Source organism: the organism of the source record quoted next, unplaced genomic scaffold (genome assembly GCF_019419815.1).
Source record: "Pyrus x bretschneideri cultivar Hongxiangsu unplaced genomic scaffold, Pyrus_bretschneideri_v1 Contig23, whole genome shotgun sequence".
NCBI lineage: Eukaryota > Viridiplantae > Streptophyta > Magnoliopsida > Rosales > Rosaceae > Pyrus > Pyrus x bretschneideri.
In genome coordinates, this window is record NW_025999535.1 from 4,880,399 (window position 1) to 4,896,673 (window position 16,275).

General features: G+C 35.8%; 1 protein-coding gene across 1 annotated transcript; it reads right to left on the reverse strand.

Moving 5' to 3' along the window:
* Positions 1 to 11,375: 11,375 nt before the first annotated feature.
* On the reverse strand, positions 11,376 to 13,508 carry LOC103947668 (receptor-like protein 2). Its single transcript, XM_048585621.1, has one exon. It carries the CDS (start codon positions 13,506 to 13,508, stop codon positions 11,376 to 11,378), a length of 2,133 nt encoding a protein of 710 aa, XP_048441578.1.
* Between the last annotated feature and the right edge of the window lie 2,767 nt (positions 13,509 to 16,275).

Consider the following 16,275-nt stretch of genomic DNA (forward strand, 5'->3'; position numbering starts at 1 on the left):
CACTTGCGTAAAAGAATGTGTGGGACCCGCTTACAAAGTTCAGCAACTATTTCCAAGGATGTTTGCCATGTGGCTCCATCCTAGCCTTCCGATCCCAATAGTCAGCAAATTTTTTGGAAATAATAATAATAATTGTTTAAAAATCAAAACAATTCAAAATAAAAAATAAAAAACAAATCAGAGAATAGCCAAGTTTCTTGAGCCTCAATCCATTCTGTCCCTTATTGTAACTTTACTCATGATATTTAGGCCTGGTAATTCTTGACACAACTCGATAATCCAACATGACACAAAACAAAATTAATTGGTATTCGAGTCGACACGATAACGAGTCGGGTCGCTATTGGCTAACCCGATAAGCAACTATTAAGATAACGGGTTTGTTCGGGTATACATGTGGGTAACATGATACACGATAAGCAAAATATTAATTTTATAATCCTAAAAAAATACTATAATAATTATATATATATATTAAATATATAATATTGGTGAACATTAGATCGGCTTAAATATACATACCATTCAATTTCTTAAGTGTTATACGTACAAAATAAATAAATTTAAAATCTACTTAATAAATATATATATATATATACACACACCATTGAAATTGATGGGATACGAATTCTACGAAACTAATTTCAACGATCCAACGGTTAAACTTGTTTGTATATGCTTCGAGATCGCATCAACAAAAAATCACAAAAAACAAACATTCAGAGATCAAGTAACGGGACAAAACTTTTCAACGGTTATCAATGAAAAATCATGATTTAACGGTTATCTTAACTCTGATTTTGATGATTTTTAACAGTTACACTCATTGACCCTATATGAATACAATGAATGAACTCGATCTTTAATTTAAAATATTTACACTAGTGGATACCACAAAATTTTATGTTATACTTAATGAAAGTATGAATAAACTCTTAAGTGTTAGTGAATCTATTGTTTTGATGGGATACATATTCTACGAAAACTAATTTCAACGATCTAACCGTCAAACGTGTTTATATATACTTCGAGATCGCATACACCAAAAATTGCAAAAAACAAACATTCAGAGATCAAGTAATGGGAAAAAACTTTTCGACGGTTATCAACCAAAATTCATAATTTAACGGTTATTTTAACTCCGATTTTGATGATTTTTTATAGCTACGCTCCTTGACACTTATGAATATAATGAATGAACTCGATCTTCAATTTAAAATATTTACACTAGTGGATACTACAAAATCTTATGTTATACTTAATGAAAGTATGAATAAACTCTTAAGTGTTAGTGAATCTATTGTTTTGATGGGATACGCATTCTACGAAAACTAATTTCAACGATCCAACCGTCAAACATGTTCGTATATACTTCAAAATCGCATACGCCAAAAATCACAAAAAACAAACATCTCGAGATCAAGTAGCGGAAAAAACTTTTCGACGGTTATCAACAAAAAATCACGATTTAACGGTTAGTTTAAGTCCGATTTTGATGATTTTTTATAGCTACACTCCTTGACCCTATATGAATACATTGAATGAACTCGATCTTCAATTTAAAATATTTACACTAGTGGATACCACAAAATCTTATGTTATACTTAATGAAAGTATAAATAAACTATTAAATGTTAGTGAATCTATTGTTTTGATGAGATACGCATTCTACGAAACTAGTTTCAACGATCCAACCGTCAAAGATGTTTGTATATACTTCGAGATCGCATATGCCAAAAATTGCAAAATACGAACATTCAAAGATCAAGTAACAGGACAAAACTTTTCGGCAATTATCAACGAAAAATCACGATTTAACCGTTATTTGAACTCCGATTTTAATGATTTTTTACAGCTACACTCCTTGACCCTATATGAATATAATGAATGAACTCGATCTTCAATTTAAAATATTACACTAGTGGATACCACAAAATTTTATGCTATACTTAATGAAAGTTGAGGATTTTGTAAAAGGAATAACATGCAAGCTTTGAGTTTCATTGACAAGGTTTAAACTTTTGAGAAAGGCTTCACAACTTTGAAAACAAAAACTCTTTCATTTTGCATATCCTTGCACATTTAATATTTTGTAATAGACTAGTAGTGTATGGATGTTTGTTTATTAGGCTCTTATTTTCGAGTGTAAATGTAGTACTTAAACGACAAATGTTTTTTAATGTTTTGAAGTCATATTTATGTAGCAATGTGTGGTATGTGCAAATTTAAGAAAAATATATTTTTTTTTCTTAACGGGTCATATCGGGTTGGGTCACTTGGGTAAAGTGACCCAACCTGTTAAGGACCTGTTAAGATAACAGGTGTGACATGACATGACCTATTAAGATAATAGGTGTTACAGGAAAATGACATGAACACGACAAATACGACTCATTTGCCAGGCCTAATGATATTGATGACAAAGAGTATATACTTGATTCTCAAGTCTCCAATTTGTTCAGAATCGAGATTCGGACACAACCTCATCAAAATACAAACTATTGTTGAGCAGAATAAAATAGACAAAAAAAAATAAAAACAGCAAGAAATTTATAACCTCACCAAAATACGAACCATAGTTGAGCAGAATAAAATACACAAAAAAATTAAAAACAACGAGAAATTTACAAAGTTCATCAAAATGTGGATTAGCTCATGTATTTGTTATCTATGTATATTGTGTTATACAACAATCGAAGTTCAACTAGTATTGGTGTTGTGGCGTGGAAGTCTTCAAAGAGAAGACATGATTCAAGCAAAGTTGGTAGGTCTTGACTTTGTGGGTTTGCACGCAATTGTGGACGCAATAAATGGCAATGAGAAAAGAGCTGCACGCTATAGGCTACGTACAACAAAGGCTTTGAGTATTGCGTGTGAACAAAAAGACTGATTTGGTCTTAGTTGTTGGCGTCAATTCAATGAATTGCCGGTGTACGTCTATACCCAGATGCAATGTCTGTGCATTTGGTAAACATTCGAAGTCGAACACGGGGTGAGATAAAATCAAAGAGTAAGAGAGAAAGATCTTTTGGGAGAGAGTAGAGTTTTTGGAAAATAATGTGAGAGTCTGTACAAGGGTTTCTGTTTGTGTTATGTTAACTCAAGTATATCTTGTACTTAATATTTTTATAGTAAAAAGCAATATCTTTCCTAGAATGTAAGCACACGATTTTGTTGATCCTCGTAAATTTTTCGGTGTCTTTATTTCTTGTTTATTTTATTTTGCTCAATTGTGGTTTATATTCTAGTATAGTTATGTAGAACTGAGATATAATTTACAACCTCACCATAAGGTTTGTAGAATAAAATAAACAAGAAATAAAAACATCGAGAAGTTTTCGACAAAATTCTGCCTATGTCCTAGGAGAAATATTGTTCTTCTTTACAAGAATAACAACTACAAGATACAATTGAATTAACATAACCCAAACTGGAAACCTTGTACATACTCTCACAGTATTCACTCTCTCCCAAGAGATCTTTCACTCTTACTCTCTAATTTTCTCTCAACGTCGAATGCTTAATAAATGCACAAATAGTGCATCTAATTAGGTATCCACCAGTAACCCATTAAATTGATGTCAACAACTAAGACCAAATTGGTCTTTAGTTCGCACGCAATACTTAAACTCTTACGTTGTACCTAGCCAGCTTATAGCGTGCAACACTTTTCTCCATTTGCCACTTAATGCATGCACAATTGCATGCAAGCCCACAAAGTCAAGACCTGCTTCCAACATTGCTTGCAGCAGTCAAATCATGTCTTCTCTTGGAAGACTTCCACGCCACAACACGGATTTTTTCAAATCTCTTAAATTTGTCGGCATCTTTATTTTTTATTTATTTTATTATGCTCAAATGTGGTTTTGCTGGTTTGTATTCTCATGAGATTGTAATTTGAATCTCAGTTCTGCACAATTACAACAGAATACAAACCACAGTTGAGCATAATAAAATAAACAAGATGTAAAAACATTGAAAATTTTACGAGATTAAGCAAAATCCTATCTATATTACCCGAACCCGAACCCACAAACAAATATAAGATACACTTAAGTTATCATAACGCAAACCCAAAACTCTTGTACACCCTATTACACTAATTCCCAAAAAATCTCTATCGGGAGCTCTTTCACTCTTACTCTCTGAAAATCATAACAATGTAATTAAAGGGTGATAGTATCACACACACAATACAACCATTACATGCATTCCTTAATGTCAGAAGGATAATTGTTAATCTTGAGGGCTTTTGTTACAACAATTAGACGACAGCACCCCCCAAGCCCTGTTGCCGATTTTTAAGAAGAAAAAGGACTGATGCAAAAGTGTTGTCGAAAGTTAAGAAACGAAGAGAACACTTGTTATCAGCAACCATTTAACAAAGTCCAAACGAGAAGCAATAAACTGAAAGCTAAGGTACTTATATACACCCAACCCTTCACGAACTTCCCTGGTTTCCCTGCTCAAAAGTTTCATCGTCAACGGACTGACAAAATTTGTACATTTAAGGAAGTTTTAACGAAAAGTTCACGGTACTGTTTACTTTAACCAAAAACCATATTTTTACACTAAAAAGTCAACTCTGGTACTATTCACTTTACTCTTTATTTTGTCTTTATCGTTAAAACAAAAAAATTTCAAGTCTTTTTCATTAATTTTCTTTCATTTAAATTGCATCTAAAGAAAGAGATATGCTTTCATCTTGATTGTTAAAAGTCACAAAACAGCAGCACCTATAGCTATTCTGAAAATAAATGCACTCCAAAACTCCATCCACCTTTCCATGCCTTGGTTGTTTGGACCCTTGGCAGCAGCCTTGGCGATTCTACCCCCAAGCCCAGCCGGCTTTGGTTGCCTTTAGGGTAACGTCAGTCACGCTAGTCCAGTTTTTTTAGCACTCGCATGCGAAACAGAAAAGAAGGTGTGGGATTCGCTTGCAATGTTCATCAAGGAAAACTAATAAAAAAAATTGAAAATTTTAAGTTTTAACGATAAGGATAAAATAAAGAATAAAATAAATAGTACCAAAATTGACTTTTTAGTATAAAAATTTGTTTTTTCGTTAAAGTTCTCTAAGAATGTTTGCCATGTGGCTCCATCCTAGACTTCCAATCCACAAAATTTTCTGGAAATAATAATAATAATAATGATAATAATAAATAATAATTGCTTAAAAATCAAAAAGTGTTATAAATAGGTCAAAGTTTGAGAGATAACCTTTTTAAATGGTAGGTACGAGATAGATGTAAAATGTCACACTAAAATATAGCACAAGAGGATAACAAATAAAGACAGATGAATAGATGATGTTACTAATATTTTTCTCTCGTTCTCTTCTTCTTATATTTTCTGTAACTTGAAAATATATGGAGTGCTCTATTTATAGAGCAACTCCAAACTGATGCAGTTAATGCATTTTGAAACTTACGACACTTCCTTTGACAATACAATTTCTATGTATTTACATTTTCAACTTTCACTTTGCATGGGCATTGAAAACTTCTGCCCATGCTGAAGAATTCTGCTAATGAACTGTGGGCATTCATTGCCCATCAGACTTTTCAACACTCCCCCTTGGATGCCCACATATCAACATGAGTTGCCTCGTTAAAACCTTGTTTGGAAAAACCCAGTGGGAAAAAACAATAGCGAAGGAAAAAGAGTACAACTTTCCTGGATCGTTGATATAGTGTCGAGTATGCTGATGTTGCCTCGTTAAAACCTTGATAGGAAAACCCAGTGGGAAAAATCCTAATCGAAGGAAAAAGAGTACAACAAGCATGTATCATGGATACTCCCCCTGATATGTATCTCCCCCTGATTCCGCATTCTCCAAATTTAGCTGTTTGGTAAGTCGACGTAATCCGATGCCTTGCACTAACTTCTGAAATGTGCACTTTGGTAGAGATTTGGTGAACAAGTCTGCCAGATTTTCATTTGAACGGATTTGTTTGACTTCAATAACTTTAGCCTTCTGAAGCTCATGTGCACTGAAAAACTTTGGAGATATGTGTTTAGTCTTATCGCCTTTGATGAATCCTTCTTTCATTTGGGCAACACATGCTGCATTATCTTCATGGATGACAGTTGGATTGTCTGTCTTCGAAGTTAGACCACATGAATTCCAGATATGATGGATCATTGATCTTAACCAAGAACATTCACGACTTACTTCATGTAAAGCAAGTATTTCTGAATGATTTGAAGATGTAGCAACTAATGTTTGCTTGGTTGAGCGCCATGAGATTGCTGTATCCCCATTCTTAAACACATATCCAGTTTGTGAGCGGGCTTTATGCGGATCAAAGAGGAAACCAGCATCTGCATATCCAACAAGGACCTGATCATTTGTGGAGTTCTTTGAGTAGAAGAGACCCATGTCTGTTGTCCCACGAATGTATCGCAATACATCTTTGATACCCTTCCAATGGCGAATTGTTGGAGCAGAGCTATACCTTGCTAACAAGTTAACTGAAAAAACTATATCTGGTCTAGTACATTGTGCTAAATACAACAAAGCACCTACTGCACTCAGATATGGTACTTCTGGACCAAGGACCAGTTCATCATCTTCTTTTGGACGGAATGGATCTTTTTTAATGTCCAAAGAACGAACGACCATTGGCGTGCTAAGTGGATAAGCCTTGTCCATACCGAATCACTTCAGAATTTTTTCAATGTAAGCTGATTGGTAGACCAAAATTCCAGTAGTACAATGCTCGATCTGCAGGCCGAGACAATATTTTTTTTTTTCCAAGATCTTTCATTTCAAATTCACTTTTTAGATATTCAGCAGTTTTACTGAGCTCTTCAAGAATCCCAACTAGATTCATATCATCAACATATACTGCCACTATAGCGAATCCAGAATTGGATTTCTTAATGAACACACAAGGGCAAATAACATTGTTGATATACCCTTCTTTGATCAAATACTCACTGAGACGATTATACCACATTCGTCCAGATTGTTTCAGACCATACAATGATCACCTTAATTTGATCGAGAGCATACTTCGTGGTTTATTACTTGTTTCAGGCAACTTAAGTCCTTCTGGGACTTTCATAAAGATGTCAATATCTAATTCTCCATATAGATACGCAGTGATGACATCCATAAGTCGCATGTCAAGTCTTTCTGAAACCACTAAACTTATTAAGTAACGGAACGTAATTGCGTCCATTACAGGAAGTATGTCTCCTCATAATTAATTCCAGGTCTTTGAGAAAAACCTTGTGCAACAAGTTGTGCTTTGTATCTTGCAATCTCGTTTTTCTCATTGCGTTTCCTTGTGAATACCCATTTGTAACCCACGAGGTTTACACTAGGCGGGGTTTGGACTATTGGTCCAAAAACATTCCGCCTTTCCAAGGAATTTAATTCTGCCTGAATTGCATCTTTCCATTTAGGCCAATCCTATCTCTGTTTGCATTCATCAACAGAGCGGGACTCAATATCATCACTTAAGATGATTTCAGTGGCTACTGCAAATGCAAACATATCATCGATGATTATTTCATTCTGATCCCACAATTAATTTGTACATGCATAATTTATGGAGATTTCTTTGCTTTCATGTACTTCTGTCTCTTCAGGGACATATGTCTCATTAAGGACATTTTCTTTTTCTGGAAGTCCAGAATCATGAATTGTGGATGTATCATTCATTTTCTCTTCCTGAATGACTTCATTTGGATTCAATTGTGCCCTCGACTTTCTCTTTCGAGAGGCTGAATCTTTTGAACCTGGGGGTCTACCACGCTTCAGGCGTGCACCAGATGAATCATTCGCTGCCACGTTATTTTGTCCAACAGGGACATCAATTCTTGCAGGTGCATTTGCAGCTGGTATATGTGATTTTGTCACTTTCATAGCATCATTAAATGCATCTGGCATTTGATTGGCAATGCTTTGAAGATGAACGATCCTTCTCACTTCATTTTCACATTGAATGCTGCGAGGATCAAAATGAGACAAGGTAGGAACAACCCATGTCAGCTCTTTCTGTTCTTCTGGAACGGTCTTTTCTCCCCCTAACGACGCGAAAATTGTCTCATCAAAGTGACAATCAGCAAAACAAGCTGTAAACATATCACCTGTCAAGGGTTCCAAATATCTAATGATAGATGATGAATCAAAACCCACGTAAATTCCTAGTCTACGCTGAGGTCCCATTTTAGTGCGTTGCGGCGGTGCAATAGGCACATAAACAGCACAACCAAAAACTCGTAAATGGGAAATGTTTAGCTGATGTCCAAACACAAGTTGTACTGAAAAGTATTGATGGTTGGCTATAGGTATCAATCAAACCAATGATGCAGCATGTAAGATGGCATGTCCCCATGCAAAGACTGGAAATTTGGTTTTCATAAGCAGAGTGCGGGTTATTAACTGAAGCCGCTTGATCAATGCTTCTGCTAAACCATTTTGAGTATGGACATGAGGAACATGGTGTTCAACATCAATGCCCAATGTCATGCAATAATCATCAAAGGTTTGAGACGTAAATTCACCAGCATTATCAAGTCGGATTGACTTAATGGGATAATCTAGGAACTGTGCTCGTAACTTAATTATTTGAGCAAGAAGTCTCGCAAAGGCTACATTCCGAGTAGACAAGAGACAAACATGTGACCATCGGGTATATGCATCAACCAAAACCATAAAATATCGAAATGGTCCACATGATGGTTGAATAGGCCCACAAATATCCCCTTGAATTCTTTGCAAAAATGATGGGGATTTAACATCAACCTTTAGTTGAGATGGTCTAATTACCAACTTCCCTTGAGAACAAGCTTTGCAAGGGTTATCATTTGAGGCAGCAATGTGTCTGCTCACTAATAGATGTCCATTAGAGTTGGTAATGATCCTACCCATCATGGTAGATCCTGGATGACCCAGACGGTCATGCTAAAGCATGTAAACCTTTGAATCAATGAACTTCTGGTTCATGACAGTATGTGATTCAATTGTCCTTATGTATGTATAATACAATCCAGTCGACATACCACGCAACTTCTCCAATATACACTTCTGGGTATCATTGGAGGTAATGCATAGATACTCCACATTTTCTGCACTTTTTGTTTCAATGTGGTATCCATTTAAACATATGTCTTTGAAACTCAACAAATTTCGAGTAGATCGAGTAGCATACAATGCATTCTGTATGGACAATATTGTTCCATTTGGTAACATAATCTGGGCTTGCCCTGAACCTTCAATTACATATGAAAGTCCTGATATTGTTGTTACCCCTACTCTTGTAAGTATTAAGCGTGAGAAATACTTTCGATCACGAAGTATTGTATGTGTGGTTGCACTGTCTGCAAGACAAATATCTCCGCCATTTCTCATGTTCTGAGAATAACCACAGTTTTTATCCATGCTCTCTGAGTAAGAGAATCAGAGTTAAAAGCAAGTTATAACAAGAAATTTACATGCCACTTTTATTGAATCTGAAATACTACAAGTTCAGCATAACAAAAGTACATTAATGATTCAATCGGACTGGTATACTTCATTTCCCCTTTCCACAATAAAGTCTGGAACATCTAGATGAGTTGTGTTCAACTGCCCTAATAAGTCAAATACTGGATCAGGTATATCCATTAGTCTAGTCTGGTTGAGAAAATTGGTCTCGACAACCTTCTCCTTGAGGGAGGCTTGATACAGATCCACTAGATGTTTTGGGGTATGACAAGTACGTGCCCAATGCCCATTGCCACCACACCTATGGCAGGCTCCTTCAGAGTTTCTGGAAGCATTATTCATATGAGCTTTGCCTTTGTGGCGATTCGCATTTTTGAAGCTCGGGCCTAAATTATGCCTAGGAACCTGGTTATGAAACTGAACTCCATGGTTCTTGCCTTTCTTATTCCATCGACCTCGCTTGTGGCCACGTCCTCGTTTATGATTATCATCACCAGAGGATGTGGCGTTCACTTCGAGGGAAGCAGCATTCATTTCTGGGAATGGTGCAGATCCAGTAGGTCGGGAATGATGGTTTTTCATCAGGAGCTCATTGTTCTGTTCAGCTACTAAGAGCACAGATATCAGCTGGTTGTACTCAGTGTAGCCTCGCGCTCTATACTACTGCTGCAGGAGCACGTTGGAGGCATGAAATGTGCTGAGAGTCTTTTCCAGCATATGTTCTTCAGTAATAATATCCCCACAGAGCTTCATCTGAGAGGTAATTCTGAATAACGCAAAATTGTACTCTGCCACTGACTTAAAGTCTTGGATCCTCAGATGAGTCCACTCATAGCGGGCCCTTGGAAGAATCACCGTTGTCTGGTGATTGTATCTGTTTCTCAAGGCATTCCAGAGAGCTAACGGATCTTCAACCGTTAAGTAGTCGCTCTTTAACGCCTCATCAAGATGGCGGCGAATGAAAATCATGGCCTTTGCCCGATCTTGAGAGGATGAGTTGCTCTCTTCCCTGATGGTATCTTCAAGATTCCCTGCTTCCAGATGGATCTTGGTATCCAGTACCCAGGTCAGGTAATTCTTCCCGGTAATATTCAGGGCAGCAAATTCAAGCTTCGCCAAGTTCGCCATTTTCTTTTCTGAAAGAAAATGAGATGTGTAAGAACTTGCAATAATATGTATTCCTGGAGGAATATGATGTTAGAACTTCTGGTTCTTACAAATTTTTTATTTTGATCTTCAGGCCAAAATGATAAGCACTCGAAACTTCTGGTTCGAGATTTTCAGGGTGAATGAGAAGGGCGATTGTACCGCACCATTCTTATTGAAATAATGTAATATAGAATGGGCGATTATTCCGCACCACTCAAGTAACAGGAAAATTAAATATGCAGAGCAGTGTGGGCGATTATACCGCACCACATAAAATTGCAATGAAATTAAACAGCATGTAAATTTAAATATGCAGGGTAGGGTGGGCGATTATACAACTCCACCTAGAATTTGCATTAAAATTAAATCTGCAGTCCGAGATAGGCGATGATACCGCACCGTCTTGGATCGCAGTAAGAATAAATTTGCAGTTCAAGATGGGCGATTGTACCGCACCATCTTGGATTGCAGTGAAATTAACATAAATAAATACTGGGTTAGTAATCAATCTCTACACCAAACAAGTAATCAAAGATGTATGTAACCGTTAGATTGAGAACTAAGAGCAGGCATGGAGCAAACAGTTCGTCTTAAGGAGTCATACTATTTGGATATACAAAACTAACACATTTGTTGACACACTCTCTAATACAAGTGCGGTCCAAATACAACGGTAAGACTATCCTTTATTAGAAAGCGTGTCACCAAGTGTGTTAATTTTGTGTATCTAAGTCTTCACATAGAGCGAATCTTGTACATTATCAAGGAACTGAAAATATGTGTGCCTTCATGTCTTCTTAAGAACTAAAGTACCGCAAACTCCCCAAAATCCAACAATGAAACCTAGGGCTGCTAAGATATAAAACCAGGGATGCTCATCGCTTTCATTGTTCGCATCTTGGTTGTCATTCTTATTATCCGCATCAATTTCTTTGCACTCATTTGGAAGTGGAGCACCACAAAGTTTAGGGTTCCCATCAAATGCAGAAGTGTTGAAGCTCTGGAGTTGTGTGCCCTTTGGTATTTGTCCTTCAATATTATTGTACGAGACATTAAATTCTCTCAAGAAATTAAGGCTCGCCATTGACCAGGGATTTTTTTCGGACAAATGATTCGTGGTGAGGTTCAAAACCTCTAAATATTTTAGGTCAGATATTTGGTCGGGAATGTCTCCTAAGAAGTTGTTGTTGTTGTTGTTAAGATACAACTCACGAAGAAATAGCAATTGGCCAATCTCAGTAGGTATACTACCACTAATATTATTGAGCCCAAGGTCTATTGTTCCGGGAAAGTTAGACAACCTACGTGGCCAAAAACATGGATTTTTAATTGGGAGGCTGATGAGAGGAAGTTCAAATTCATAATCGTCTAGTCGAGATTCATCCATCATTAACATTGGTAAGCTACAAAGTTGTTTTGGAAATTCACCTGAAATTTGGTTGGATGATAGACTCACAAAAAAGAGTTTTGGAAGAGTCCCTAACCAACTTGGAATTGACCCTAAGATTTGATTGAAACCCAGATACAACATCTCTAGATTCTTTAGGTTTGATAACCATCCAGGTATCTGACCAGCGAGCCCACATCCGCCCAAACTCAAGAGATGAAGATTTTGGAATCCATGAAAGTCAACCATGTCATCATCAGTTGGCATTGCCTCACCGCTAAACGAACTGGCAAGGAAGAGTGCATGAAGACTTTTGCAACGCATTAATATCTTTATTGCCCCTGTGATATTGGTCAATTGTACACTAGCAAGAGAGAGGAATGACAATGATTTCAATGAAAGAATCTCAAGATGTACTTGTCCTTTTAGATAAGGATTTACACTCAACCGAATTGCCTTTAGGGACCTACATGAGTAAGGGCTTATTGCCAAGATACCAGTGAAGTTATTCCCACCTAGGTCAAGTTTGCTAAGGTGGCTGAGTTTGGAGAAATTAGGCTTGGTGAGATCATCTTCCAAGTAGTTGAATCCCAAATGTAGTTCTACAAGGTTTGTGCAATTCATCAAAGATGGGGGCACATTACCTTGTAAGCTGTTGAAACCAAGATTCATGAATTTCAACTTGGAGAGCTTCCCAAAATTGAGAGGGATGACACCACTCAAATGATTATAGAAGAGGTCAAGGATTGTAAGGTGGGTGAGGTTGGTAATTCTTTCACTAATGACTCCATTTAGTGAATTAAGAGGTAATGCAAGTTCCTCAAGTTTGGTAACGTTGTAGATATCTTCTGGAAGTGATCCTGACAAATTATTATGACCGACATGAAAAATTTGCAGTTTGGAACACCCACCAAACCCACAAGAAATGTTTCCACTAAATTTATTGTAGGAAAAATCCAACACTTTTATGGAAGGGGATGATCGGAGACAAATAGATGATGGGATAGGCCCAGAGAAGGTGTTGTTGCTGACATTGAAACTAGTCAAATTCCAAGCTTGTTGGAAAAAAGAAGATGGAATTGCACCATGAAAGTAATTGCTTGACAAATCTATTGTTTGAATATTTTTTGGGTGGTAGAGAAAACGGTATCTCTCCAGAAAAAAGTTATAGCTCAAGTCAAGGATTTTGAGGCGATTCAAGGACGAGAAGAATTTAGTTTCAAGTGCACCATGAAGTGAATTGTGGGAAAGATTCAGGTGGGTGAGATGTGTGAGATTTCTAAGTGATGAGAGAAACATACCTCCTTTGAGCCCTTTGAAGGATAAGAGCAAATGTATGACCCAACCCTCTTGATTACAAGTGATGCCGTTCCAATGACAACAATCAACTAGACTACTCCAATTTACAGGAGGAAAAGATAGAGTGCGGGCGAAGAGCAGGAGAGAGATGTGTTCAGCTTGGTTGCATGCATGAATATTTGTTATCGATATCATGCAAGAGAATAAGAAGATGAGGAGGAAGCCATGAGCCATTTTTTAACTTCGATATTGCTTACAGTAACAAGCCTACATCTATATATAGGAGCAACTAAAGGTAGCTATGCATGACGATTATTTATTTCATTTTCTAGTTATTATTTGTTTGTTTCCTTTTAGCTTTGAATTATTCAAACCCATGTTTGAACACAAATTCTAAAAAGCGTCATAACTCATAAGATGGGGCCACACATGAATAACTAAACAGAGCTAAAGACTAAAAAGTTGCTCCTTGCCAAAAATAAAGAGACTATAAAGTTGTTTTATCACTACTATTGATATTCTTTTTTATCTATAATTAAAACATTTTAAGTTAAATTCGTGTAAATTGTGAGTTCAATAAAAATATTGTTCAACCCCATTTTAATACGAAACTTACTTGGCTCTTCAATTCACTACATGACCGATTCACATAATTTAATGCTTATGATCATAATTATTAATATATAAATCACTAGGTAAAAATTATATCTAAAAAACAAACGGATTTAATAAAAAGAATTAAGAACCGTCTATCTGGTTGCTATAATTGATTCAGCTAAATGGGTAGTCAAAATTACAAGAAATTGGAGAATGGAGAGGGAAACAAACATGATTTATGCTCAACAATCAATTACCCAAAAGAGGGCTATGTTGGCACCTGAAGAACTCGAGCGAGAGAGTGAGAGGAAAGGTGTTAACGGTCCAGTGGTGGTAACAGAGCCTGCTGCATATCAGGGGAAGAGGATGGGAGAGAGCAAAAGCCACAACTGCTCTTTGACAAACAGACGCTGCAACGAAACTGGTGGCAGCCATGACCCCGGCACCAGGCCCGGCCCAGGCCCAGTGTTGGTGGGACGACCGTCCGGGGTCCAAAAATATTGAGGACACCAAAATTATTAGGGTGTTATATTTATATATGTTTTTATAGGAGTATAAATTTATAAAATTTGGTTTAGTGACAAAGAAATTTTAACTAGAACTGATGGTTTAGTTGTTTAAAATGAATGAGGAGGTTTTAGGTTTAAAACACCGTGTGCGTTTATTTACATTTCAATTTTTACAAATTTCTTTTCATAATAGTATAAATTTATAAAATTTAGCTAAATGATAAAGAAGTTTAATTAGAAGCAATGATTTTTGTTGTTTAAAATTAACAAGAGGTTCTAAGTTCGAAATGCCATGTGCATGTTTATTTTTTTTCAATTTTTACAAATTTTTGTTTGGTTGTTAATTTATTTACTAGCTAGTAGCTGTGTACGTTGCTATTTTTAAATATCCATTCCAATTCAAGTCTAATCTTCAGCAAAGAGTAATACGTAGACTAAATTTTTAGACCAAATTTGCAAATAATATTACGTGTCATCAAAAAGGTTTAATTTAGTGTTCATTCATTACTTATACATATCCTTAAAGACTCAAAAACATTAATAGTTTTTCGGTCTAATTTCAAACAAAATTTCAAACAAGCATAGAAGACATGATCGCATGGCACTGCCAAACTGAGAAAATTGGCAAACAACCATGACCACAAATTGAATGTACATCTGCAAACCCTTGAATGCGTCGAAGAGAGATTTCCCAACCCTTATGCGTCAAAGCCAGATTTTCCACTCTGAAAAGGACCTTGTTATTTTTAGAGTAAATGACATTTTGCAAAACAGACAGCGAGTGCAAGCTGCCATACTTCAAACAATGGAAAGAAAAAAATTGGCAAACTTGTCGTTGAGGTAAAACAGGAAGTGTAAAAATCAATCACTCCCCTAAACGAAATGGTTATTCAACGGTCCCAAAGAATTGCAAATGACATTCAAAATCAGAATTTCATGAAAAATAACAGAACCATGATATTCTCTTAAGATAACATCCATCAAAATTTGAAATTACTTAAAGAAAACCTAATGTGTGTTTCTTCTCCATTGAAAGATGGTTTGGAGTACCACCAACATTATGAGTTTTGAGTCCACCCTGAAAAAGGATGTGAAGATCAGAAAAAATTTAGGTTTGACTCACCTTTTTTTTTTTTTTTTTTTTTTTTTTAACCTTATGTTGCTTAATCTATTTTGCAGGTCTAGGTTTTTAGGTTTAGCTTTGGAGGGATTAGGTTTCATGTCTTCTTCCCTTCCCCTCTTCCTTGTATTTTTGTCGTTTTCATTTCTAGAGGGTAATGTTTATGTCTCCCCTTCATTTTCATGTATTTTTAATCATTTTTTCTTGTATCAAAAGGGGTTAGGTTTACATCCCCCTGACTAGATGTAACTTCTTTTTTATTATCAATAAAAAAATTTCTCGTACCGTCGAAGTTTTAGAAAAAAAAAAAAAAAAAAAAAAGGAAAACCAACTTAATTTAACTAAACAGATAGACCTAGTCATTATCGCGCACAAGCAAAAGATGGATTTTAATTAAAATTAAGTTAATGTTTATATTTATAATTAAATTAATTTAATTCATGTAAATTTACAAAATAATGAGATTGATATAAGAAGAGAGCTGATATCATCTGAGTTATTTATGTGGTCTAATATCCTAGAGATAAGTTGTTAAACTTTTACTCATGCATTTAGGCTCTAACCTCTTTTCTCTCTAATATTAATAAAATAAAATAAGAAGTTATAAACCATAAATGTTTAAAATATTTGCCACTTTTTTAAGAGAGAGTCGGTTATGAAATATTTGCCACTATTAGTTTAAGAAATAGTTGATTATGGAATATAGGGCTATGAAATGTTTTTCACTTATTTTTTAAGAAATATTTGCCATTATTGTCTCACAAATAGTGGATTT

Bases quoted from the DNA above. Each gene is read 5' to 3' on its own strand.
- LOC103947668 (XM_048585621.1), bottom strand. From the start codon at position 13,508: ATGGCTCATGGCTTCCTCCTCATCTTCTTATTCTCTTGCATGATATCG.